General features: G+C 38.7%; 1 protein-coding gene across 1 annotated transcript; it reads right to left on the bottom strand.

Annotated features, from left to right (window-relative positions):
* Positions 1 to 417: 417 nt before the first annotated feature.
* On the bottom strand, positions 418 to 26339 carry LOC134744389 (alkyldihydroxyacetonephosphate synthase). Its single transcript, XM_063678191.1, has 12 exons — positions 26082 to 26339; positions 21629 to 21715; positions 12631 to 12922; positions 11846 to 12031; positions 11366 to 11539; positions 10809 to 10925; positions 9664 to 9810; positions 9102 to 9251; positions 8440 to 8556; positions 7653 to 7813; positions 7125 to 7246; positions 418 to 2428 (listed from the first exon to the last, which is right to left on the bottom strand). Exons 1-12 carry the CDS (start codon positions 26252 to 26254, stop codon positions 2238 to 2240), a joined length of 1917 nt encoding a protein of 638 aa, XP_063534261.1. The 5' UTR covers positions 26255 to 26339; the 3' UTR covers positions 418 to 2237.
* Between the last annotated feature and the right edge of the window lie 1042 nt (positions 26340 to 27381).

The following is a 27381-nucleotide window of genomic DNA, read 5'->3' as shown; positions in this document are numbered from 1 at the left end:
GTCGAACTCTAGTGGGTTTTGCAAGATACAATTAGTGTTCGTAATAACTAGTTATGGAATTAGCTACATTTGTTTATACTTTATTCTGCTGCATTGCTGTGGTTTGGCGCTGGTCTAATGATTAACTGAGATTGCATTTAGTCATTATAGGGAACCGTGCGCGTTGGAGGGTTTGGCCTGAATCGCAAACTTAAGCTTGACATTAATCTTTGAGCCAAGAGCCAAACAATTAAACAGGGACCTTCTATGCTGCCCCCTCCTTATTGTCTTGGGGCAGGGGAAGTATCGAGAATCGTTTTGGTAGCAACGGTAGCGCTCCTGCGTCATCATATTATTATGGTCGCACTTATTACTTACGCTACAACGTTCGAACTGCAAAATTTACCATGTAAAACTGGGCCAATAAAAATGAAACTAATTTTTAACACAATTTCTTTAATGTCCATAATTGAATTTTAAGGTACATATTTTGTCAGTTTGCATGTGTAAATACAATATTAACAATAACTAAATTTAAACTAATGGTACGGAATGTTAAGCTTATTGCACATAGTACTTGGCATTGTGACGGAGTCTTCCGTGTAAAATTAAATGATTAGAGTAACTGTTTTGATCGGTAAAACTGGTAGAGTCGGACCACGTTAAGTTTTCCAATGGGTTATGTATGCATTGTTACTGCCAAGTCAGTGCAAAGTTTGCACTGCAAACTTAGCGTGGTCGGAGTAAAAAGAGTATTGTTTTATTTAATTAAATTGAGCAATTGCTTGTATTAGTGCACATAAAATAAAAATACTTAAGATAGCTGTTTTGTTACCATAAATGATCAAAAAAAAAAAGCTGTTTTGTTACAGGTGCCCAAATGTTTTCTTCTTAAAAACTATCAATTATGTAAAAATATAAAATTATGCCGTGACCCGTGAATTATCTAATCAAAATAAGTTTACAAATCACTTTGACCTAGATTCTAATAATTTATGAACTAAAACCGCATGTTCGAAGGCACTGCTCACAACAAACACGCATCTATGCTACCTACATAATACTTAACCATTGTTCTGACCAGACTAATCTATTATCATCCATAAAATCCGAAAAAATAAATAAATCCTATGAATAAGATACCCAACTTGTAGGTATTTCTGTAAAGCCAAAGGCCACATCGTTTTGCTATAGAGTTGTGTCCTGACATTGCTTTCATTGGTCTTGTTTAAAGAAATGGAAAATCGTGAAGAACACCGCAAAAGAGAAGTAGGCTTAGTGCCGGTTGCACCATCCGCACTTGACAGACTGATCAAGGTCATCCGGCGCGCCGCGGCGGTTTACTATGAAACTTTCCATAGAATAAAATTTAGCGAACTATAAACAATGAACCGTTTTTGTGCTCACCAGTTGGCGCCACTGTAGATGTAGGTCCAAAAAAACAGATCTCAAAACTTCTATGCTTTTGACATTTTGAAAGGCCTCCATGTACACTAGCGCCCCTAGCGGCGAAATTAAACGCGGTAGGCCTCATTTGGTGCAACCAAAGATAGATATAACTTCGTAATAGATGGATACAGTCTAAGGAAAAAACGTGCCTCGAAAATTAAGAAAATTTGATTCTCGTTCAGAGGGCGCTACTAGCTTTAGCCAACTGTCGTATAGATGGCGTTGACGGTTTCGTTTGTTATTTAAAAAATTTAACGCATATCAGTGAAAGAACATGGGTCAAAATCATAAACATAATTAATGCAAATAAAAAAAATCATTTATCCATATTTAAATACATTTTATCGTATTTTTATAAATCTTCATTTTTAGTTTTAAAGTGTGTCGACAGATGGCAGTGAATTTACTCGGGTTACAAAATTTACTATGACAGTGCCGCTCTAGGATAAGTTACTCTATGGTGCAACCGACCCTTATGGCGTTATTAATCAACGTTTGTCAAATCTAAAAAAACCATTGATAATCGTTTGTCCCTATCAGTCATTTTGATATTTCTGTTTGTTAGAAACAGACAAAATTTAACAGATGTTTGTAACAGGTTACTAAGTTTTATGAATAAGGGGGTTAATGTTTACATTTTGTTTTGATACATGTGCATTAAAGACAAATATTTTTTTCCACAACAAAAAGCTCGCAAGCCCAGTAACAAATCAAAACTGACTTGCCGCTATAACAGAAAAGCTTCCTATGAAAAATCAGTTGCTATTGTCACTTCTCAATAAGTAAAACTATGTGATATTTTGTACAACTTATAGTTTGCTTTTAACTATTGCCTCTTCGTGTTGGTCTTCGCCAAACGCCATGTTTCCAAGGGCAAAAATATTGTCGGGATCTAGAGTTTGCTTAGCGGCGAGTAATAATCTTCGCCCGGGTTCGCTTACTGTATCTTTGTACCATTTTTTTCGAAGTTTACCAACACCATGGTGATGAGATATAGAACCTGGAACAAGTAAAAAAATTTAGATTATAAACTGTTAATGTTTTGCAAGCTTGCAACAACAGAGTATTACTGCGTCGTGTATTTCATATTGCATTATTGTTCGTTCAAACTTCCGCAAACATCAATACAGCCAACATACAACACTATCAGTTTCGATGTTTTTAGAAAAACCGGACAAGTGCTAGTCGGACTCGCCCACCGAGGGTTCCGTACTTTTTAGTATTTGTTGTTATAGCGGCAACAGAAATACATCATCTGTGAAAATGTCAACTGTCTAGCTATCACGGTTCATGAGATACAGCCTGGTGGCAGACAGACAGACAGACGGACAGTGGGTCTTAGTATGGGTCCCGTTTTTACCCTTTGGGTACGGAACCGTAAAAATAGATCTGAACTTTTTATTAAATCCAGTCATCCCATAAACTCCCGCTCAAAACAAACATGTCATAGAAAATAAAACATTACAAAAATCTTAACTCTAAGTATATTGATGTGCATGGTAGGTTTTAATTAATTGTACTTTTTAATCACTGGAGTGTCGAACGGTCGACTCCCGACCGATTTCAAAAATCCGCGAGTGCCAAGCTGTCGACTCCCGACCGATTTAAAAAGTTCGCAAGTGCTATGGCGTCGGGAGTCGACGGATTGGTCACAATTGGTCATTGCATATTTTGGCGGGAAATTCAACGTTTGCGCGCGCAGCTAAGCTGCGTAAACTTTATCAATAGCTTATGGAAAACACAAGAAACATTTCTAGCAATAAAAACAAGTGTCTCTAATATAAATATTCGTAGAAACACATTGATTTATAAAGCGTCTGGACACAGGGCAATCATCAAATATTTGGTGCTCAATAAAACATGATTTTAAGTGTTTATCTATTTAAAGAAGTGTATGCGGATTTAATATAATATGCCTGGGTAAGTAATAAACAGTTTACAATAGTTTTACCGTCCATTTGTTATGTTTTTACATATTACTTTGGTATTTTACTTCTAAGAATCGGGCCATGAACGAGTTTGGTTCTGAGGATTTGGGCGTTTATTTAGGTATATATAATACTAATAACCTAAAGTAAAACTAAAATCGCTGGGTTAACTATTTGGCAACGATAGTCTAAAATATTTTAATTGAAAACTCAATAATATTTCATTTAAAAGTGCCATACTCCACATACCGACACTCAAGATTCAAGGTCGCGAGTGTGGCCATTTTGTTCAGTTTTAAAAGAAGATAGAAAAGTATGGATAATACTTCTGTTTAGTGTTTATTTTTTTATCTCGTTTGATTTGGTTAAAGTTTTTTTTACGCTAAAGGGATTTGGCTTGTACTAACATGCATTTATGTTTATTTGCTTTGCTTTGATTCTAATGAAGTGCACGCACGCGAGGAGGAAGAAGCAGAAGTAGAGGTGTGCGTACTCGTGGTGGTAGAGGGGGCAGCACATGCTGCATATTGCTGCATATTGTTCAAAGCCAATAACCAAATACCTCATAGAGAATTCCGATGCCACTTGATCAGAAAACTAATAGATTGCCACACCCCACGTCTTCCGATCCATGCACCACCTGCCAGCTCTGCCAGTACAAAGGTGTACAGCGTGCGACAACACCACCTGGCTGAATACCCGTTCATACCGCATAGTAAAGGACGCCACCGACTAGTGTGTGTTGTATGCAAAAAAAAGCGCACAACTATGTACTGTGTGGGCTGCAACAAATCTTTGTTTCTCCCCTTGCTTTGTAAATATGCACTTATATTTTGTAAGTATCTACTTACACACACTAAAATAAAGTATTTAGCTTAAATACATTATTTTAGTGTAAGTATCATTTATGCATATATTACTAGATTTTGCCCGTGACTTCGTCTGCGTGGACTTATTAACCACAGCTAGAGTAAGAATAGCGCCTGGATATAGTCTAATGGCAATCATTCAATTTGAGCGTATGCTTAATTGTTTAAACGAATTATCAGGCAATTCATTAATTATCTCAATTACACCCCGCTTTTCACCCTCTTCCTCTTATGGGACGATTTTCGGAATAAAAACTATCCTGAGTCCTTCTCCTGGACTCTATGCCAAATTTCAACTAAATCGGTTCAGCGGTTTAAGCGTGAAGAGGTAACACACATACAGACAGACATACACATTTATAATATTAGTATGGAATGGAAGTATGGATGGACGTGTACCATATCTTTGTACGTTTCTTTGTATAATTTAAATCCCTATTAGATACACACACATGTAAAAGTATTGCATGCGTTTGGTTACTTTAATTTAAAGCACTAGCAGATACAAACGTAAAAGCAGAAAGAAGCGGCTGCCACAGCTCTTCGTTTGAAAAATCTAAACCTATGGACATTTTTCAGCTCATCGCACAAGAAGATCTATGAAAATACGATCTCAAAACTGCCCATGCTGGAAGCGCCTATCGACAAAATACCAAAAACTATGATCTTCTGGAGAGATTACGCCATATCGTTAACAGAAGATCCGAAAGAAGGACTAAACCAAATAAACCTAAGAATATTTACAGATGGCTCAAAAACAAATGAAGGGACAGGATGTGGTGTCTTCTCAGAGGACCTGAACATACACATCATAAAATCCCTTAGTGAACACAATACGGTATTCCAAGCTGAATGTGTAGGAATAATAGAAGCTTGCAATGCTATTACAAGACGACAAGTGAAACACGAAACCATACTAATACTGTCAGACAGTAAATCGGTACTACAAGCGCTATGCAGCGACAAACTTACTTCAGAGCTTATACTTGAATGTCATCGGAGTCTCACTGAAGTGAGCAAAGAAGGCAACAAAGTAACAGTACAATGGATAAAGGGGCATAGTGGATCAAGAGGAAACGATGCAGCGGATGAACTGGCCAGGAAAGGTTCAGAAACACATATGGACCCGAGCCAATCATGCCCCTACCAATATCCTACATACACAACCAGCTAGAACAACATCACAGACAACTGCACAACAAGTACTGGAATGAAATGAAGACATGCAGGCAAACCAAAGAAATTCAACCGAAACTGAACCACAAGCTTACCAAAATATTACTGAAAACACCAAGAATTCAACTACGTAAAATAGTAGGATTAATAACAGGACATAACACACTAAACAAACACCTACATAATATGGGTAAAACTGACAGCCCCATGTGCAGAGACTGCAGAGCGTGCATGGCAGAAGAAGAAACAACAAAACATATTCTCCTAGACTGTAAACAGGTAGAAGTATATAGGAGCAAATACCTAGGGAATCCATGCACACTAAAGGAGGAAACTAGCAACCTGAAGACTTTGCTCGGCTTCGTGGAGGAGCTGGGGTGGTTAGAGTAGCGCTACCTCGTTTCACGCAAAATAGGCACATTGGATGTCGAGTTGCGGAAAATGCCCAGCAATACTAACTAAAACGTTAAAGTTTCAGTTTGGCTATATTTGTTTTTAATCTAGCTAACCACTGGTTTTTTTATTAAGCTGGGCTAAAATTTGTACAATTTACCTCTTATTAGTAGTTCACATTCAACATGAAAAAATATCAGAAGTCGTATCCATACTAATGTAGCCCTGGTAAAAAAGTGTTAGTAATAATTTTTTTATTTTTGTCACAGTGTTATGCAGTTTTCTAATAAAATAAAAGGCATTGTATTTATAAATTTTTGTAATGTTATTTAATGTAGTTGTAAAACCTACAAATTGTAATTTGAACAACTTTAGGAACTTGGTATTATGAAACAATGTACGAAGGTCATCTTTCTACTTTAGCTTTCAAGTGCCATATTAATCGACTCATTTTTTTTTGAAATCGGAAGTTTTGTTACTAAAGTCGGTGAAAATACATATTTTATGAGGCATTCTGCAAAATAAATATATAATTTGAAACGCTTGATTAATATATGATAACAAAACAAGATTTGAAAGATTACTCAGTTTTTGACTGATGTTTTATGTGACAGATTTCAGATCCAACTTTGACATGCTTGTAATGTATAAAAGATTTATGCAAAGGTATAATTTTATTACCTTTCCTTGTATATACATACATGTGTAATACTGTCAATAAAATTCTTTTTCTTTGAAATAGTGCTTTTATTTTGTATTTCTAGACTCTTCTATATAAAAATCCGGAAAACTTTTGCTCGGCCTAGGTTAAATGAGGACTAGCGAATTGCACATATATCGAAAATATATGTTTGTCAACGTAATTAATAGCCTATCTCATTCTTATTATAGCGCCATGCGTTTTATGTGTAACCTTCATACAAAAATAAACAATAATCGTCAAATTTGTAACACCCGCCAATTTCTTATTGACCACCCGTCAGACTACGTCAGACCCTCTGACACTTAAGCATTTTCGCGCAAAATGGCGCCGCCACTTGACAGCTTTTTGATGTAACAGTGCTGCCACCCGAAGGGTTATCATTAGTATTTAAGTTTTTTGTTACTAACACCTCTATGGGCCATGCCTGAAAATAAATGATTATTTAATTTAATTTAATTTAACCTAAATTAGAACCTAACAAACACAAAAACTATTCACAAAATGCGCCCCGCGCCCCTCCAGATGCAAAAAAAAAATAGATCTGGACTAAGGAATTTCGTTTATATATTATGGACATTTTTAATGTTCAGTAGAAAATTTTGTTTATTTAATTTTACTTTTGCTTACCACCACAGTCGATAATTTCATCTCGAGCGGCCTCTTCGATTTTTTCATACATCGCAACGGGGTCTTTGAACGACGACGAATTGAACCCGAAGTAGAAGTAAATGCAGCAGCCGGCGTCGTATCTGAAAACGAAAAAAAAATAAGTCAATGGGGTTGGCCGGTCAAAATTCAAAATATTTTGCAGATGGCGCCAGCATTACCTTGCCCTGCCAATCCCTAGAATTCTGTCAATTTTTTTTAATGCCCTGGATGCCAGCCCTTTAAGCCAAATCTCATAGAAAAAGGGGCAAGCTAAGATGGCGCCATCTCTGCAAACCTTTGACAGTTGCCAACCCCATTAAAGGGCTACTCTGAATACGCTAACTTTGCACAAACTTTGGCAGTAAAAGCTATATCAGACGACGGGCGCGGCGCGTCATCGTGAACTTTGTAGGAAGTGGACATTGGCCTGTAGCTGTGCGTTTGTTGATGTCTTCGGGGGTCAAAGGGTTGAAGCTCCATCTCCATCTATAGTAGATAAGTACTAACGTCTGCGTGAGTCGGCAGGAGATGTGGTAGTGGCGCACTCCCCGGCGCTCGCACTCGGCGCGCACTCGTCGCTTGACGGCGGCGCACAGCGCCAGCGCGCGGTCCCACGGGACCGACGTCTCGAACGACTCCGCCACTACGCTGTAGTCCAGCGCCAGGTCCTGGGAATTGGATTGGTTTCAATACTCTGATGTACTGAGCTGCCTCCCACACGGACTAAAATCATAGAATAGAAAGGAAACTTCCTACAAAACCGAAGTTTGACAGCGGTTCAGGGTCGAATCATGCTATCCCTTTCTGATATATGGCACTATCCCTTTCGGCTATTTAGGGTTGTCAAAATTCAAGTCATTATTTTTACTGTGGTCGTGCACGCAAAGGCACGTCAAGTTGTGCCAACCCTAATAATTGCTCGGAACAATGCTGAGCCGAACGGAGCCGAGTTTGCCCGAAGCGAGGAGTGTCGCACCCCTGCTAAAATTAAGCTCCGAAATGTCTATGATCTCAATTCAAAAACCTATTGTCTATGCAGTCTACTTATTATAGCATTTGGTTTGGTTGTATGCGCGGTAGACCTTCTAGTTTTTCTATACAAAAATCCAGCTGCCATTTGATATTTCTGGAGCTTATTAGAGAATATAGAGATTCCAGTGGTAAATTTTAAAACGTGCAAGATGCGCTTTGAAAGGCTAGCCTCGTTGAAAGTTTAACCAAACAATGAAATTTTTGAAATAAATGTAATAGATATAAGAAGAAAACAATAAATCTGTATTTAAGATAAACTCACTCTGATATAAGCGATGACAAAGGTGAACGTGTATCCCCTCTCTCCATTCGTGGCACCAGCCGGCACGCCACCATATTTAGCGGCGATGGCGTTGATCGTTTTTTCACGCTCGGTCACCTAAAAAAAATTGTGATTAACTTGTAATAGAACAAAACAATGTCTAAATCAATATACTAGTAGACTCGCTCATATCGTGCTCCCGAATGCGTTTGGATACCTAATTTCAAAGATTTGGCGTAGACAATAGTTTTTGCGGAGACACACCCGTCTGACATTCTAAACACGAAGAAAAACTAGATCTTTTTGAATATTTTTTTTCAAAACGTGTGACACCTAGCTTAGCCGAATTGAAGCCCTTGACGCAAGAATGAGTAACATAAAGGTACTTCAAGCTGTCGAGGATCACTCAACATATTTTCGGATTCGGTCGCGATATCGACACGGGACTCCTCAGCTACTTTCTTGAACAGCATTATGACGACGTTTAGCTTGCTCCGATCGAAGACCTGTTCAGGTCTTAATGTACCCCTACATTAAGACCTGAACAGCATCCCCACTGCGGAGGCGCGCTGCTCAATGGCATGATGCATCATCATACATCATGCCATTGAGCAGCGCGCCTCCGCAGTTGAAAGCGGAAGCAGAAATGACAACATGTCTACCTCTTCAGCCTCTCCCTCGAACAGCAGTGTGACGACGCACAGTTTGGCCGGATCGAAGCCTTTGATGCGAGTGATGTAGAGGTGTTTGAGGCCGTCGAGGATCACGCCGCCCCACGACGACTCGAATTTGAGCGCGAGGCCGAAGCGGAACTGAAAAGGGGAAGGATTTATAAAATTTATGTGTTTATTGGACGCAAAACTGATTATAATAACGGTTAGCTGAACACGTTTCACCACATTTATTCAATATGAGTTAAACAATAAGACTTGGGTCAATGCAGTTTGGATGTTTTCTTTGTGTTTATTTTACAATATCCAGACTGGTCCAATGCGAAGAAGTGTAGACGCCAGACTGATTTTCGCTCGAACCAACGGTGTGCGTGGCTGCGTGGCAGTGGCACCTGGTCGACGTCATAAGGCATATGATGACCACCTGTTGTCTACCTACTCTATCCTTAATCAATTGTTTTCTGTAAGCTATATCTTTTACTGAGGTCCGTGAGGAGTGTGTGATAAAGAGTCATTGTATCTAGATATCTACAACACTTGGTCAACCCGGTACCTGGTCGTTGTCCATGAGCCGTATGCTGGAGGGCTGGAGCCGCTTCTCGGCCACTTCCCGCTCGAAGGCCACGCCGCGCTCCCACGCCGGGAACACGAGCGAGCCGTAGCGGGTCACCGGCGGCAGTGGACGCACTTTTATCGTCACCTGTTATTAAATATCCACACTTGAAGGACTTAACTGGCTTTTTGTTCACTTCAGTGGTTACCTATGTCAAGATTACTATTGTCAGAGCGACCGCGAAGTGAGAGTGAAGCGATACGGAAGCCATGATGAAATGGATGTCTCAACTTGGGCATACTGTCGTGAAATTATGTGAAGGTCAGGTTCAATAGTTATATATCATCCTCATCAGCCTACTCTCGTCTCTCGTCCACTGCTGGACATATATATTATATTTATATATTATGTACCTATATAGGTGCGACTCTGTATTTTTTTGGGATTTCGTCTAAATGGCAGAGCTATGGGGGTTTGCGAGATCTACAAAACACAGGTCCATTAGTTGTGTAGAATTTGTTATGTGCTGAATGTAAGGTGAAGATAACCATTGCGCTGCGATATATGTATCACACTTCAATAACAAACATCGAAGTGAAAGTCGCAAGTCAAGCAATACTTAGGTAATTACCTTGAATTACACTTTGACATCGATAAATTCGTCAGTTATGTCACCGGGGGCGTAGCTCAGATGGTAGAGCGCTCTCTTAGCATGTGAGAGGTACGGGGATCGATACCCCGCGCCTCCAACGGTTTCTTTTTGTTTTAAATGTATTTACAATTTAGCTAGCAAGCAGCTGCAGTGAATTAAATCATTTTCAAGTCATTTCGTGGAAAAACTGCATCTGTCGAGCAAATTTAGTTGTGATGATAATAGGGCCGTATTTTAACATCCTGAAGCAGATATGGGTGGGTTAACGTTTTATGTCACTCTTGAAACATTATAGGATGTAAATTCACAAAAATGCTTACATTTATTTGGTACTTACAACTGCTATTGGTCTTCCTAGCTGATGGGACAGAATATGCCATGGATGCCTTGTAGCATTAAGTCCGCCTTTTGTACATTTGTATTTTCTTTTGTGCAATAAAGATTAAATAAATAAATATAAGAAGTAGTTGAATGGTTTGGAGTGTAGCAGTACCTCAGTGACGACCCCGAAGCAGCCCTCCGAGCCCATGACGACGTGCTCCCACTCCGGCCCGCACGAGATGCGCGGCACGCGACAACTCTTCTCCAGCACGCCCGTTGGCGTCACCGTCTGAATAATAACATTACAATCATTAGTCCATGCATTTTTGCAGGGGTTGTCCGGCAATGAGGGTTGAATTACACTGGTGGATTTACGGGCCTGACTTAGAGTTCTGACCGCCCTAGGCTGACTATGCCCCCCGCTTGTCTCAACTCAGAGCCGCCGCCGCGCCCCTTTGCGCGCCCCCTTGGTCTTTGCGCCCTTAGGCTTTAGCCTTATTAGCCTGTGGGTAAATCAGGCCCTGCGGATTTACGTTACCCACATTGGTCACTTACTGCTGAAAGACACAAGTATCAACGCTTCTAGGTACGTGCTATTGTTTCGTGAACGGTCGGGAGTACTCGGTCACTTTATCACTGCGTTAATTGGCCCTTGGGGCTAACTCAATCCCTAGTTAGTCCTATGCAGGTCTGTCCAATATTGTACGTGTAGTCTTGTTTGTGGCCTACCTTGGTCTGAACAATAAGGTCCTCGATGTTTCCGTAGGTGTTTTTCTTCATGCCGCTGGCCCGTGTAGCCACCCATCCGCCTAAGGTTGAAAACTCGTAGGAATCTGGCTCGTGGCCCACGGTGAGACCGCGGGCGCGCATCTCACGCTCCAGGTCTTGGCCTACTATACCCGTCTGTAACACGAACAAAATATTCCTAATAGGTGTTTTACTTATGATTATGACAGATTATAGAGGAATAAATTTAAAGACATAAAACTTTTATATGGGCACAACTTTGAAAAAAACTTGTATCTTGTTCTGTCAAAGAAAAATGTGGTATCTATTGAGGGGATGCATACAGACAGAGTTACTGCCTTTCAACTTTGAGTAGCAGTGTGAGATACGAGATTTTTTCAAAGTAGTGCCGATATGTTTTGTGGCAAAAGTGGATTGTCAACTGCGCAACGCTATTGATAACTGGTGGCGAGTGAAACTGACCTGTACACGCGCCAGGAGTTGGTCGCGATCGATCCACAGGATGGAGTTCATCTCGCTGGTGTCGAGGGCCACGATGGGACGCGGCTCACGAGCTGGACACGTGATGGAGCCCGACACTGAAGTGCCTCCGCCGAATGGGATTATCACGAACTGGTGGCGAGTTGCGAGTGCGACTATCTTTACGACCTGTAAAATAAAGAAAATTTGATAGTGAGGGTGTGAAAAATTTAAGAAAATAATGATGAAACAAATATCCGTGATTCTGGACCAACTCAAAACGTAGTCTGGGTCGGTTCCAAGCTTTATAAAAAAAAATCTTTTGATTTATGTTCAAGCATAATAAGAAATAAGTTAAGATTGAGCTCACAGATTTTCTGTGATGGAACATGGAACTCAAGGAGACTAGCAGCTAGTGAGTTAGGTACTGTTTAATACCTCTCAAAGATACACTCATTTTGTAAAATGAGATAATGACGATGTGTTTGTGTAAGTACTACTAGGTAATGCCTGTGGTGTCAACATCACTTACATCCTCATGACACTCCGGCCATATAACAGCGTCCGGTATCCTTGGAAAGCTGTTGCTCCTGAGCTGCGCCAAGTCACTAAGCGTCTGTACATGCGCCCTGATCAGCCGGTCCATCCCATCCATGCTGACCAGCGCTATCTTCTCTAACTCCTCGCGAACGTTGCTTGGCAGCCTGCTGTCAGGGTTTGAGGTGGGAAGCTTGGTGTGGTTTCGGGCCGCTTGTGTGTATGTGAGCCTGTGTGTAAATATCACTTACATCCTCATGACACTCCGGCCATATAACAGCGTCCGGTATCCTCGGGAAACTGTTGCTCCTGAGCTGTGCCATGTCACTAAGCGTCTGTCCATGCGCCCTGATCAGCCGGTCCATCCCATCCACGCTGACCAGCGCTATTTTCTCCAACTCCTCGCGAACGTTGCTGGGCAGCCTGCTGTCAGGGTATGATGTGGGAAGTGGCGTGGTTTTGGGCAGCTTGCTGAGGTCGATGTTAAGGTTCTGGACCACCCATGGGGCGAAGTGCGGGAGGGTTTTCCCGCCTATTAAGTATCTGGAAAGGGGAAATGTCGTTTAAGTTTTCTTGAGTTGTTTTTAATAGCCTTTAGTTGTTGGCGGTCGTAGTTGGTGAGTGGACATATGATATATTTAAGATAATAAAAGACAGCTGATTCGGACCAATATATAGGTATATAAAATCAACATTTGATTACAATATTATTCTATATCTAATCTAAAAATAAAATGATTGAAAGAGGAGCGGGTCAGAGAAGGTATTTTCAAATCATTATAGGTAGATGGTGTACAATTCATACAATCTGGACTTTCACGCGTTGGTTTACCCTGGACATTTTATACAGTCAGCATCAAATGGACGGCCAAAATGTCCAAATATATAAGAGCTCATCCTTCTTTGTATGGTAATAAAAGGTGCGTTGCGATTTATTTGGCCTCTTTGGTTGTCACTATTTATTTGATGCTGCTTACTGTACTGTACCTAAGCGACAAATTTGATATCGTACGATGTGCTAATTCTAGCGATTTCACAACTCATTATTACGTTAAACGTAAACGTATACCAGTATGTCACCTCAGAGCAAACGGCGCTGTTGACTATGGAGTATGGAACCAAACAATAGTAAGGTTGTGGGCCCATTTAGTTCTAGCAAACAAGCAAACAGCGTGCGCGTGCAGTTCCGAGAACAAATGTCCTAGATTGCATAAGTAGGTACAGTCGCCATTAGATATATTGAAGCGGCCATCACAAATATCTGAACACGCCTCTATTGTCAAGGCGTTAAGTGCTTGTTCAGACATTTTTGAGCACCTCGGCTGCTCCGATATATCTGATGGCGACTGTATATAGACGTAGGTATAATATATATCTGTGGAAGAGTACCTAAGGTCAGGTGGGGTAACATAAACATACGTTTTTGCTCGGGACAAGAGAATCCGTATGAGGAAAGTCCATCTGCGTAAATATTTTTATTTTTAGTATTATAATTGAATTTAGTTTTTAATATCTTTGAGTAACTCTATAACCGTTTATTTTCCCTTCAAGTGTTTGTACAATACTTACATATGTATATCAAACAATCCTCATACAAAACCTAGTGAGCAATGCAAAAGGTTTCAGTGCTCCTGGAAGCGCCCCTGACACCGATCTGCAATGGTGCTGCAGTTTAGTATGCTGTTTGGGCTGCCCCGCAACCTCTTCACTAAGGATCACCGGAAAATTGATATGTTACCATGCCCAAACATGTCAATTTGCTATTTTATTTACATCGGTGAGCTAATCGCTGTAATATAGTGTCTTGTACTCGTAACACTATAACTGAAGGTCTTTTTTAGAGACGCCATTAGCAAACTATCACTAAATATCTAAATACGCATGAGGCAGCCAAATATTGGCCTAGGTCTAATATTTATTTAAAGTGTTGTAATGTAACGTCATTTACCACGGCTCTTTAGTACATCCAGGTAAAAACTGATAGGTACTTTATAATATTAGTTTCAGTGTTTTGACTCGTTCCAACGTTGATAAATGGGAAAGCTGCGCGAGAGACAGTCGGCCGTCTCTATTTTATAAATATTTAACTACTTATCTCAAAAATTCAAAATATAAGTACCTATACAAGTTATGTATACCTATATACTGTAAAATTTTTTTACCAGATATCAAAAAAATTTAAAAGGACTGGTGACAGTTGGGGGCTCCGTTCCGTACCCAAAGGGTAAAAACGGTACCCTATTACTAAGACTCCACTGTCCGTCTGTCTATCACCAGGCTGTATCTCATGAACCGTGATAGCTAGACAGCTACATCTGCAGCGATTTTGATATTTTGTACATTATGCAGCTGGTGCATTCGCTCTCGAAAAGCATCATTTGGTGAAGTGGAATTGCTGACCAAGATCGTAAAATTACATTACGCTGTTTGCACATATAATGACATGAGGTATGTCTAGGTCTGAAATTAGATAGCTCCAGTTTATAAAACAAACGAAAGAGAGCAAAAACAAGTTTTGTATGAAAAACTTAAATTGGCTGTATTTTTTTAACAATGGTATCTGAAGCTACATAAACTTAATTACAGACATAGATATACCTTATCCTATTTTTTTAAATCGTATGGCGACCTTATCCTATTGTAGGTACAAAGTTTCAGAGCAATCTAGCTAGTGAACTACGTTTGTATGGAGAACCGAGCTTGCCGGGGACCCTTAAGGGCACGGGCGCGAGTTAGGCAGAAGTCAACATTGAAAATTTTATTGAACTAGAGCAAACATCAACAACCTAATGCAACCATGCGCAATACAACCTCTAAGTTGAGCGTTAAAGTAAACTTACTGGAATTTTTGTTTTTATCAAGTTTTACCCTCGTAAGTAAGGCCCAGCCATACAAATGAAAAATCCAAAATTTGTCATTGAAGTTTGAACCTAATAGTGTGGGTAGTAGAGTTGATTTTGCGTTGCTGGAAAATTGAACGAAACAAAGCAAAAACGACTATTCCAATTGAATAGGATTTAAATTCCATCGAACTGAAGAGGTACTATAGGTAGGACCTTGGGCCTTAGGAGGTTAAGAGACGCGACGCAATTGGCTCGAGTCTCGAGGTATTTGGCGAACAAATACTAAAGCAGAAAAATAAATTCTAGATTTTTCTGACAATTCCGCCGTTGTTATTGCTTACTTAAATGAGAACCATGCCATTGTAATGATGAAGTTCTACCCGATTTCGCCCAAAACGACTGCGTGTTAATGTAATAATTACATTACAGTATAGTATTGGAGCCACGTGGGTTTTGAATTAGCATATCGCTAATCGTTCGGTTTGAGTATATTTTTGTAGAATACAGAGCATTGAGGAGGACCATAAAATAAGCCCGAAATAACACAGAAATAAGTTTTTGTCCAAAATTTCACTTTTGGTACAAACTTTTATCGCTGACTGTACTTTTCTTTCCACAGACAACTAATAATTGAGACAATTCTAAAAACCCCAAACACAATTAGGCTGCGTTGTTTTATCACAGAGTTCCTAATGGCCACCTCCTGTATCCATCATCAGATCAGCTCGATGGTACCATAACATGGCATTGTCACCTGACTTACCTATGTGTGCAAATTTTCAGCTTCATCGGAAACCGGAAAGTGGGCCAACTTGCAATTCCATTAATAATCCATGCAATGTCGAACCTCACTGTACATTGCAAGTTAATAAAAAGCTTGTAAAATGGATTTGAATGAAGAGGCCCGAAAACTACCTAAACAAGATATCTGATAATCGTCTTTTGTTACTTTAGAAAAATCAATAAAGTAATACAGAATTTTATTCCATTTTAATTTTAGCTTTCAATGTTTCACGTTTTCAATGTTTTTAATGTTTTAACCTGGCCTAGGCCCTAAGTAAGGCCCTTAAAATAAAACCTTACATTGTTTAGTCTTACAGCAATGATGTTAAGTACGCACTACACCACTGAGAAATCCTTTAACTTATTTCAAGTGCAACACCATGTTATATTAGTTATAATGAGGTTCGCCGATAGCAATAAATGACTGCACTTGCAGCTTAAACAAATATGCAGTTCCACTCCACACATGACATAATAACTGTGTTTAAATTAAAGTAAGTAAGTCAATATAAATAATAGGACATTGTTCACAACCAATAACGCAGGTTAACCGTCGTAAAACAAATGCAAATTTACCTTGTACTAGCCCTATACTTGGGTCATACACGGTAATAAAATTAGTGTCATGTCCCTCCTGTAGACATACCCAAAAATAAGTTACACGAACCGGCCCATCAAGTTCCCATGCAAGTTACGCTCTTATTTATAAAACGACATGCTGAAATTACTGAAACTCAGCATGAATATTTAAAAGGAAATAGAGCTGGTAGACTATTGAGCGCAGCATTTTAGGTGTGAAGAGGACCGATCGTATCCGGAACACCACGTCGTCGGTGAGAAGACTGCTAGGCTCAAATGGGACTGGGCCGGTCACGTCTGCCGCATGCATCCAGACAGATGGGCTAGCATTGCCACCAAATGGATGCCAGAAGAGGGGCGCGGACCCGGCAGGCCCAGACGGAGATGGCGGGACGACCTAGACACCTTTCTCAACAACTGGCCGGAGGAGGCACTATATCGGGAGTCGTGGAAGACAAGGGGAGAGGCCTTTGCCCAGCAGTGGGACACCATAATGGGCTAGTAAAAAAAAAAGAGCTAGTAGAAGTACTTCTACGATTTGTATGTAAAACATCGTTGTGCAGTCGTCATCAGATATATTGGAGCGGCCGACTGAGGTGCTCAAAAATATCTGAACACGCACTTAACGCCTTGACAATAGAGGCGTGTTCAGATATTTGTGAGCGCCTCGGCCGCTCCGATATATCTGATGGCGACTGTACCAGACAACGAATTTAAATTTAAATTGTATCTAATGCCGCAGAAGATTGGTCAGGAAGACAGGTTTGCTGACTATGAAATTAATTTATGTAGGTACCCTGTTTTTATTAGGGTTCCGTACCCAAAGGGTAAAAACGAGATCCTATTACTAAGACTCCGCTGTTCGTCTGTCTGTCTGTCACCAGGCTGTATCTCATGAACCGTGACGGCTAGACAGTTGAAATTTTCACAGATGATGAATTTCTGATGTTGCCGCTATAACAACAAATACTAAAAAGTATGGAACCCTCGGTGCGCGAGTCCGACTCGCACTTGGCAGGTTTTATTTATTTTATTAAAAAATTGGTATATGATATCCTTTTATAGACATTTGCTTGCTTGATCTCCCTGCATATTTCAGTAGGTAGGTACATTTTTTTTCAAACGTACTCGTATTATTAAAATTTTACAGGTTTGGAATTAAATGAAATCAAATTCTTTTCAGTGCGTGTTCAAGGCACTAGAAATAGTAAATTATAGCCGAGGATGGGAACGTAGCATCTGATGTGTTGACGTCATGATTCTGAATGACAGACAATTTATTTTTCGAACTTTCTACGAAACGGTGGTTTTCCACGTACGAGGCGATGTGAAGCGGGGCGGGTAATTCTGCCTATTACTTTTCCTGCCTATTAATTTTGCAGAGTGCGATTTTATTTTGTTAACATCATGGGCGCGTAATTTTGAGATTTCTTCATTATTTTGAATTTTCTACGCACTACGTCGTCCACTAATTCGGTAATACATAATTATTCATAAGTTTAGGTGGGGTAAGAGAAACTAATATGGGACAAGAGAAACCCTTGTAAGGAAAATAAACAGAGATACTTAAAGAAATTAAAAACTAATTTAAACGATAATACTAAAAATAAAACCTTTTCTACTACATAATATTTATTAAAATATATATTAATTATTTATTGTACAATTTATATCAATTTACATTAAAATTAACTAAAAAGTAAACTAAACTAAAACCAAGTCACAACAATACATCGACATCGTACATAATAATAAATTACCCTAAAATTAACTATAAACTAAACTAAATTAAAACTAAACTAAAAAAAGACACACCTAGAACCTAGTCAAACCACTCGTCCCGCGCCCGTCCAGACGCAAAGGTGCCCATCACACTCGCCGCGTTGCCACGCTGGACCGCGAAAATAAAACTAATGCAGAAATAAAATTAACTTCAAAATACTTATAAATATTTCCTCATATGGGTACTATTAAGTAAACTATGTTTCTCTTACCCCACTGACCTTACTGTTTTTCCTTACCTAAATCCCAGACATAAAACTCGCCAAGACAAGTGCAATTTTATTTGCCTAAATATTTAATTAATGAGATTAGAATGGAATGGAAGTTCTTTTTATAGGTCTTTGGGCGGTTAGAGATAAAACAAGACTTCTGCCAAAATTTTGGATACTTTATCACTTAAACTCGCCGCTGCATTCAGTAGAGTTCACGACCCTCTCACATGGCGCCTGGTCATTGCTCATAAGAGCCATAACTCACACGCTAACAATTCGCATTACGCGACACGTCGCGAAACCGACGGAAATGGCAATTTAGCTCAGCCCACGGACTGGCGTCACCGGCTGGGTCTGGTCTGGATGAGCTAGGTGTAGGCATTCTAGCCACTTGGACTGAAGTAAATGTGGTCTTAAAAATAATTAGTATGATTTTTTGTTGCAAACAAGCATACGGCCCGCCTGATGGTGAGCGGTTACCGTAGTCATACACGTCTGCAACTAGAGGTGTTACATGCACGATTCAGACTCTTTAAAAACCTGTACACTTCTTTTTTGAAGAACCCCATACCGTAGCCCTTCGTGCAAACCAAGGAGCTCATTTCACAGTAGGAGCGTCCGCGGGAGGTGCGCGGCCATTTAGGTTTTAGGGTGGTGATAGAAAGCGGCCGTTGGCATCATGTCAAACAATTCTTCAGAGCACAGCCCATTGAACACACACAAGGAGGCAAAGTTTTTCTTTATACTTGTAGACTATCTAGGTATCTAATTTTTAAGTTGACATGATTTTACATTGTTTACTTTATTCATTATTATTTTGTATTTATTTCCATTCATGACATTTAAATTATAAAATATTGACGAATATAATATAAATTCGTGTAGATTGACATTGCACAATGTATACAGATATAAAATAAATGAAATCAAATAGCTAATATATGTAAGCTGTGGATATTTTATTTTATTTATTTTATTTTATTTTATTTATTAACCAACTTTACATTTACAGTTAAACCAAACATGCAAGTTATGGGATATGGGTCATGCCTTGCGAGGATTATGTCATAGCGGCTCTAATTGGCACTGTTCCGGCGCTCTGGTTAATAAATAGGTGTTACAGTGTTAAACTATCCATCAACATCATTATCATCATATCAATCTTTCATCGCCCACTGCTGAGCATAGGCCTCTCTTCGAGTACGCCACTTATCCGGGTCCTGAGCCAACCTCATCCAGAAGTGACCCGCGGTGAAGTGAATGCATTACTATGCATTTATAAATGTAAATGTAGTAATCTAATAATATATTATCGAACATATAAACGTGGATGGAAGATTGAATCAAAAAATAAATGAGGTTAAAATGGCTAAATGGAGCTAATCGATGGAGTTTATCCTTGAAATTTGAAACACAAGTTCTTCAAATTGTACTTAAAGGAAATCAATAAATTGAAATAAATTGAAATTGAAAACGTATGTAGAGCACCAATAAACAAGTATTTTTAGAAATTGAACTCGAAAGCAACCTGGTAAAAATGGGGTTGTGTATACGCGGATATTGTCAATCGACAAAGGAAAATCTTTTAAAATAAATGTTGGTTTGAAGTTTGAATTAAATTAAGAAGTGATGGAGTATTCCTAATAGAGATCTATGGCCATTAGTATAATAAATACCCATAATGTTGTTAGGAGCCCAAAATTGTGTTTTCTTCTATTGTGCCACCCATGAATGTTTTGTTTTTACTATATATGAGGCAAAAGAGCAAACGAATCACCCTGACGGTGGGCGATTAAACACCCGCAGCACCAAAGGGATTGTAAGTCGGTATTTAAGATGGCACTTAGGTATCTTGAAGGTTTGAAGGTCGTATATGTCGTGGCATCACCGAATGGGCCCTACGGAAGACCAGCGCTGGCTTTATAGCTAGCATTATGCTGAGTTGGTTCCATTTCGTGATGCACACTTGATGCTCTCTTCTTTTCTTGCTGTTGTTGTCTGTACATGTTCGTACTTGTGTTGTGATCGTCACGAATAAATGTCTTTTATCTTTTATCGGGCCGGAAATACCGCTGGCGACACAGTTCATTTCATAGTTTGGCTGTCCGAGGCAGGAAATTTCTTAAGAACTGCCACCATCTAAGTTCTAAGTAAATTGAAATGTTGTCGCGTAGAGCGTACATGTACTAAGATATCTGCGCCCAAGTACTCAACTTTGTAATATCGCCGCCCCCTTTGGATTGCTATCACGCTCCTTTAGGGGCTCCTTTCTCGGTTTGAAGAGCTGGGTGCATGTAAATGTGACGTTTTCAAGCAAAAGGTACCACATTGTCGCTTACCATAAGAACGAAATTGGATTGTATCTTTATACGAATAACCTGTCAGAGCGTTCTTATGGCAAGCGATAATGTGGTACCTTTTGATTGAAAACGACATAAATTGTAAACAACATATCGTTCCAATAAGTGGCAAGTGGCGTTAATTGACAATGTCAAAGAGGCAATGACATATTTTAAATCTGAATAACTTAGTCATATACACGTAAATTTGTTTAGATAATTACACTGACGGTAATATAATATATTTAACAGTCTCTTCCTTTATAAGGTATTTAACTGTAAGTTCCCTCGAACGTATAAGCACAGATTATATAATAGTTCTTACGAAGTATAAGTATTTTTAATTTATCAACTCACTTACATCGTGTTCTCAAAGTGCGAGTTTCAGTGAATCTTTACGCTACAGCGTACTACGTAAGCGAACAACTCGCGGACGTGAAGCGAAGCGGCGCGGCGCGGCGGGCCCACGGCGTTCGCGTTCGCAACGAGATCGCTTACGTAGGACACTTCTATAGGTATCAAAGGATTGATTCTCTCCGCGCCGCATAGCTTCGCTTCGCGTTCGCGGTTCGCGTGTTGTTCGCCTATGTAGTTCGCTGCATTATGGTATGCGAGAAGGGGAAGCGTCATAGTTTAAACACTCCTGAAGTCCTGATAAACAGGGTGAGGGGGAGGGTGGTGAGGGTGGGTGAGAAAGTAAAAGGAACTAACCTGTCGCCGGTGAATCGCGCCGCCTGGTCGACAACCTCGAACTTGGAGTCCTTGTAGCCCCAGCCCCACCATTTCAGCAGCTCTTGTCTGGAACATGTCGATTTGGGATAGATGTTTAATGTATCTAGCAAAAAAAATTAGGAAAAACGGGCCCTCATCATTTTTATTTGGACTCGTCAAAAATCTTATTTATATTCAGTGGATTTTTTCAAATAAGAGTAGATATCAGATTCCGTGCAGTTTTGCGGTTGTTCTGCTGCCCTTACCTTGGTTGGTCTCTAAGAGATCATACAGATCATGGCCACAAATGGAACTAGCAAAAAAATACAAACGATTTCGTCGCTGATTGTCCATTTTTCCAAAATCTGTTAATGCCATCCGTCGTCCGGCGTTAATTAAAAAGTTAGGGCAGCGGCCTTAGCACGGTCGCATTTTTATCAAGTATTCTAACAAGTATGTAAGTGCGAAAGTGACAGACATAGTGACAGGAGATAAAAAATATTGCGTAACAAAACGGGATTAGGTAGCTCCTTACAGTGCCCTATTAAAAAAAAACTACCCTGTATAGGTAAGTACCTATACATATATATCTTTATTTCATATCTCATACTGACCGCGGTACCTAAGTAAGTATGTCATTCGTTTCGCTGAAGAATGTTTTGAAAGGATTATGACATATTACATTATGCTAATTATGATGTCATTTGTTTCGATTGTGATATGATATTATATTGTTATTGTATGGTGTTCAATGAGCATTGAACAATTGAAAAAAGTCAAAAAAAGTCAAAAGCATTTATTTGTTCAACATAGGTAAGGTACATAAGTACAGGTCTCACATAATCATTGTATCACTATGTTGTACCGTAAGGCGTACAATTTTCTATTTATGGACTGTGGCTGCAAAACAAACAATTGAAATATTCCGTAAGTATACTAACCTAACCTAACCTAAGTAACATAAGCTGAAACAAGAGTATGAGTAGTATCAAAGATAGATATAACTCCGTAATAGATGGATACAGTCTAAGGAAAAAACGTGCCTAGAAAATCACGAAAATTTGATTCTCGATCAGAGGGCGCCACTAGTTTTGGCCTACACTCGTATAGAGGGCGTTGACGGTTTCGTTTGTTATTTATAATTTTAACGCATATCAGTGAAAGAACATGGGTCAAAATCATAAAAATAATTAATGCAAATAAAAAAAAATCATTTATCCATATTTAAATACATTTTATCGTATTTTTATAAATATTTATTTTTAGTTTTAAAGTGTGTCGACAGATGGCAGTGAATTTACTGGGGTTACAAAATTTACTATAACAGTCTAGTATAAGTTACTCTATGGTAGTATCCATTCCATAGTATTATATTAATATTTTTCTTATGTTTTTCAGTTGTTTGCAATAGTTCCAAATTAAATTATCTTATTTTCTTATTGCACAATTTTTATGGTTCCGTACCCAAAGGGTAATAAAAACGGGACCCTATTGCTATTACTAAGACTTCATTGTCCGTCTGTCCTTCCGTCTGTTTGTCACCAGGCTGTATCTCATGAACCGTGATAGCTAGACAGTTGAAATTTTCACAGATGATGTATTTCTGTTGCCGCTATAACAACAAATACTAAAAACAGAATAAAATAAATATTTAAGTAGGGCTCCCATACAACAAACGCGATTTTTTGCCGTTTTTTGCGTAATAGTGCGGAACCCTTCGTGCGCGAGTCCGACTCGCACTTGGCTCGTTTTTTATTACATTTTTGTTTAGCCCTATGGTTGACTGGCAGGGAATGCCTTTAGGCATTAAGTTCGTCATTTGTATTTATTTTTGTGCAATAAAGTTTAATTAAATAAGTTAGTGACTGAAAAATCTAAAAATTAGTGAAAGTTTGTTTCTATCAAACCTGCTTTTTCCGATATACCTACCTACAGCTGTGTGCAATGTAATACCTAGCAGTCAGTGAGAACATAAATTAAGAAAACTAAACGTAACTTTAAATCAATCATATTCAACCTTTTATTGATATTCTTCTGCATAACAGAAAATTCACTGTAAACTTTGCTTATACTATAGCAAATTAAGAACTGAATATTGAATAATATAGAAAGTACAAAAAAACACATGTAGACCGGCTTAATTACTTCCCAGCAGAAATTCTTATAAAATTCTAAAATCCAGTGAAAAATATACAATTGTGTACAATTATTTCAATTTGTTATAGGTACCCAATTTGCAATAGGTAATTGCCCATTATCTCCACTTCATTTTCCAACACCTTCACACCCATCTGATCCAGAAAATAAATTAGGTATAAAAAAATCTACAAGACGGCAAAGAGGATATAACAAGATAGAACGGTACTGTCATAGTAAATTTTGTAACCACTGTAAATTCACTGCCATCTATCGACATACTTTAAAACTAAAAATGAAGATTTATACAAATACGTTAAAATGTATTTAAATATGGATAAATGTTTTTTTTATTTGGATTTATTATTTTTATACGATTTTGACCCATGTTCTTACACTGATATGCGTTAAATTATAAATAACAAACAAAACCGTCAACGCCATCTATACGAGAGTAGGCCAAAACTAGTGGCGCCATCTGACCGAGAACCAAATTTTCGTGATTTTCGAGGCACGTTTTTTCCATCTATTACGGAGTGTGCTAATTGCTAATGGTGCTATGAACTTTGTTATTGATTTTTGACCGACTCGACTACTTAATTTGCTTGTGATAATGGCGCCCACATCGAAATATTGCACACAATTTCTTATAGGTAACTGATAAGGACTAAGTACTTATAATTTACGTTGACTTTTAAAGTTTTAAAATTAGATCATTTATGAAATTCAAAAATTTAAAGCAGTTATATGATGCCTGATTTTTTATTTTTGGTGGGAAAAAATGTTTTAACTTTAAATGTCTAGCTTTTTTCTGTAGAATCTGTGAGCTGTCCAATGCTTTGTATACATTTGGCAACAATATGCATTTAAGGGTTATGAATATGTAATAAAAATACTGAACACGTGTAACAAAGTTTATCTGAATTATATACAAGGTGATTATTTTTTTGTGACTTGCAATAATTTACGGGGTATGTAAAAAAACTTGGCTGTTTCATATGTAGGTACATTTTGACTGTCTGACCTTGACATTTTCCATGGGCTACATGGGAGAATAATTTTTAATAATAATTTCGCGATTTCGGGGTTGGTCCCATAGCAAAAGTTGCTCAAATATGACCTATATATTCACCCCGTAAATTATTGCACGTGACTAAATACACACACTGTATTAAATATTTCGGAAGTGTGTATAAGTAGGCTACAATATCGGTCAGTAACACGCCTATCTTATCTTGTGATAATATAAAGATAAGATAATAAAAACACCTTATTTTATACTAAGAAGTTATTAGTCATGATACCTGTGATTAAGTCACATATTGTGGGCTTGTACACGAATATGAATCATTTGGTAAATTCGAGGTATCTAGAATAATTTATATTTGCGAAATATTTTATTTGATCGTTTAAACCAAATTTTGACTAGTTACTAAAATTTTAACCATTTTTAGAACATTATTTTGTTAGTTTTTAGGGTTCCGTACCCAACTATTACTAAGACTCCGCTGTCCGTCTGTTTGTCACCAGGCTGTATCTCATGAACCGTGATAGCTAGACAGTTGAAATTTTCACAGATGATGTATTTCTGTTGCCCCTATAACAACAAATACTAAAAACAGAATAATATAAATATTTAAATGGGGCTCCCATACAACAAACGTGATTTTTTTGCTGTTTTTTTTTCGTAATGGTACGGAACCCTTCGTGCGCGAGTCCGACTCGCACTTGGTCGGTTTTTATTATATTCCATCGTTAATAACTTTGAGAAACTTGCAAAAAATATGAATAATTTGACGCGGTTATTTCCAAATAATTCCGAAGCAGGTAAATGCTTACAAATTTTACAGATTTGTCTTAATTAACCAAGTCAAAACTTTTTGTCATGGCTAAATATCTAATATAATATACTTGATACTATAGCATTTACTATTACCACATGAATAGTTTTTAAAGTAGGTTACCTGACCTAATCTTTTGTATGGACCGGGCCCCGGAAGCTGCTTGTACAAGTTGTACTAAAACCGCGCCAAACCGAAAACAACAAGCTATAACCGTGCACTCATGTTTAGGCACTCCAGAAAACTATGGAGAATATTTTAAGACGCACGGTTAATTATATCCAGAAATGTAGAGCAGTCAGCAGAGATACCGGTTGGTGAAACATTTATCGATGTTTCAGTTTACACGCAAATAAAATAAATGTGTCAAATACATGAACATTACATGATTTACGGACTTGTTAAAGCTAATAGCTTGCGGTCTGTGTGCTTACAGGACCTTGAAAAAACTGTAATGTATTTTTTAACTAACTTACCTTCGTCTAGGAATAACACTTTTCACTTTTATAATTGTATCATTCCCACTGTTTGTATTTACATCCCTTTTCTTTTTGACACTAGACATTTTATTTTTATCACTGTCGTCTGTCCTGTTGTTGCTGTTTTCATTTGCGTTAACTATCGAGCTGCTTACAGATGCAGCTGACATTTTTAGTTCCGATGATTATAGATTTGTGTCCGCTACCATTTGGTACGAAATTTATAAATCGCGCAGCCTGCCGCGCATGTGGTGACAAATGCTCGGTCGGTAAAGCAGATGAAGGGGGTGTTACTACTTTAACGCCATCTAGGTACCGGTGGAAATAATATTGCAATGTTGATTATAGCGCCATCTGGCAGCGGTATGATGAGACTTACATACGAGTAGGTGTTGTCACGCATTTAAAGTTGAAATGTTTAACTAGATGGCGGCACTGTAGCTTATTTTTTTCCCTTTTTTAAATGGAACTTGTAGAACTGGTGATTCAATTTTCCATGTTATATAATAGTCCAGCCTACTGCTGCTGCTGTATAGTAATAATAGCCTGCAGGGCATCTTGTGCCGAGATGTTGGGGACTAACGAACCGACCAGACCCGATGGAACCGAGTGCTCCCGAGAGTCGGCAAGGGTCTCCGTCTCTAACGTGTCTTCGGCGGTCGGAGTGGACCCCAAGGGGCTCGCAGGACGGTATACTGTTCACTTTTTCTACAATAATAGTCCCAATGGCTGCTGCGACCAGTTCATGGGTGTCTATTGTTGCGCTTGTAAACGGGTTCTAGCAGGCATTCTACATGACATTATGGCTCTCCAAAGGGACTCTACCTGTTGGATATATATCCCCAAGCAAGCCTATCAAAAGACCGGGATTTATAGGCCCGTGAAATCCAAAAGGGAGATCCAAATATCAATATTATATTTATATGGTTTAGGTTTTTTTATCGATATTTTTTCTTGAGTTATGGATGTTTTCTATGACGTAAGTATAATATAATTTATATTACTCTACGAGTATTATCCCGTATGTACTCCGAACACAAGCATTATTGAACTTACTGTTGAACTGGATCAGTATGTGTAAGATTTTCCGTTTTATTTTTATTTCTTACTATCGACCCGCCCCGGCTTCGCAAGGGTAGTTCAACTAATTTACACAAAACCTTTACAAATTTAACTTTCTTCTTGAAACCCTGAAAACACTATCTATTTAAAAAAACAGCATCAAAATCTGTTGCGTAGTTTTAAAGATCTAAAGGACAGACATACATACAGAGCGGAAAGCGACTTTGTTTTATAC

Source organism: Cydia strobilella, chromosome 9 (genome assembly GCF_947568885.1).
Source record: "Cydia strobilella chromosome 9, ilCydStro3.1, whole genome shotgun sequence".
Lineage (NCBI taxonomy): Eukaryota > Metazoa > Arthropoda > Insecta > Lepidoptera > Tortricidae > Cydia > Cydia strobilella.
Note: the sequence above shows the minus strand (reverse complement) of the source record. Positions and strands in the feature narration are given on the sequence as shown.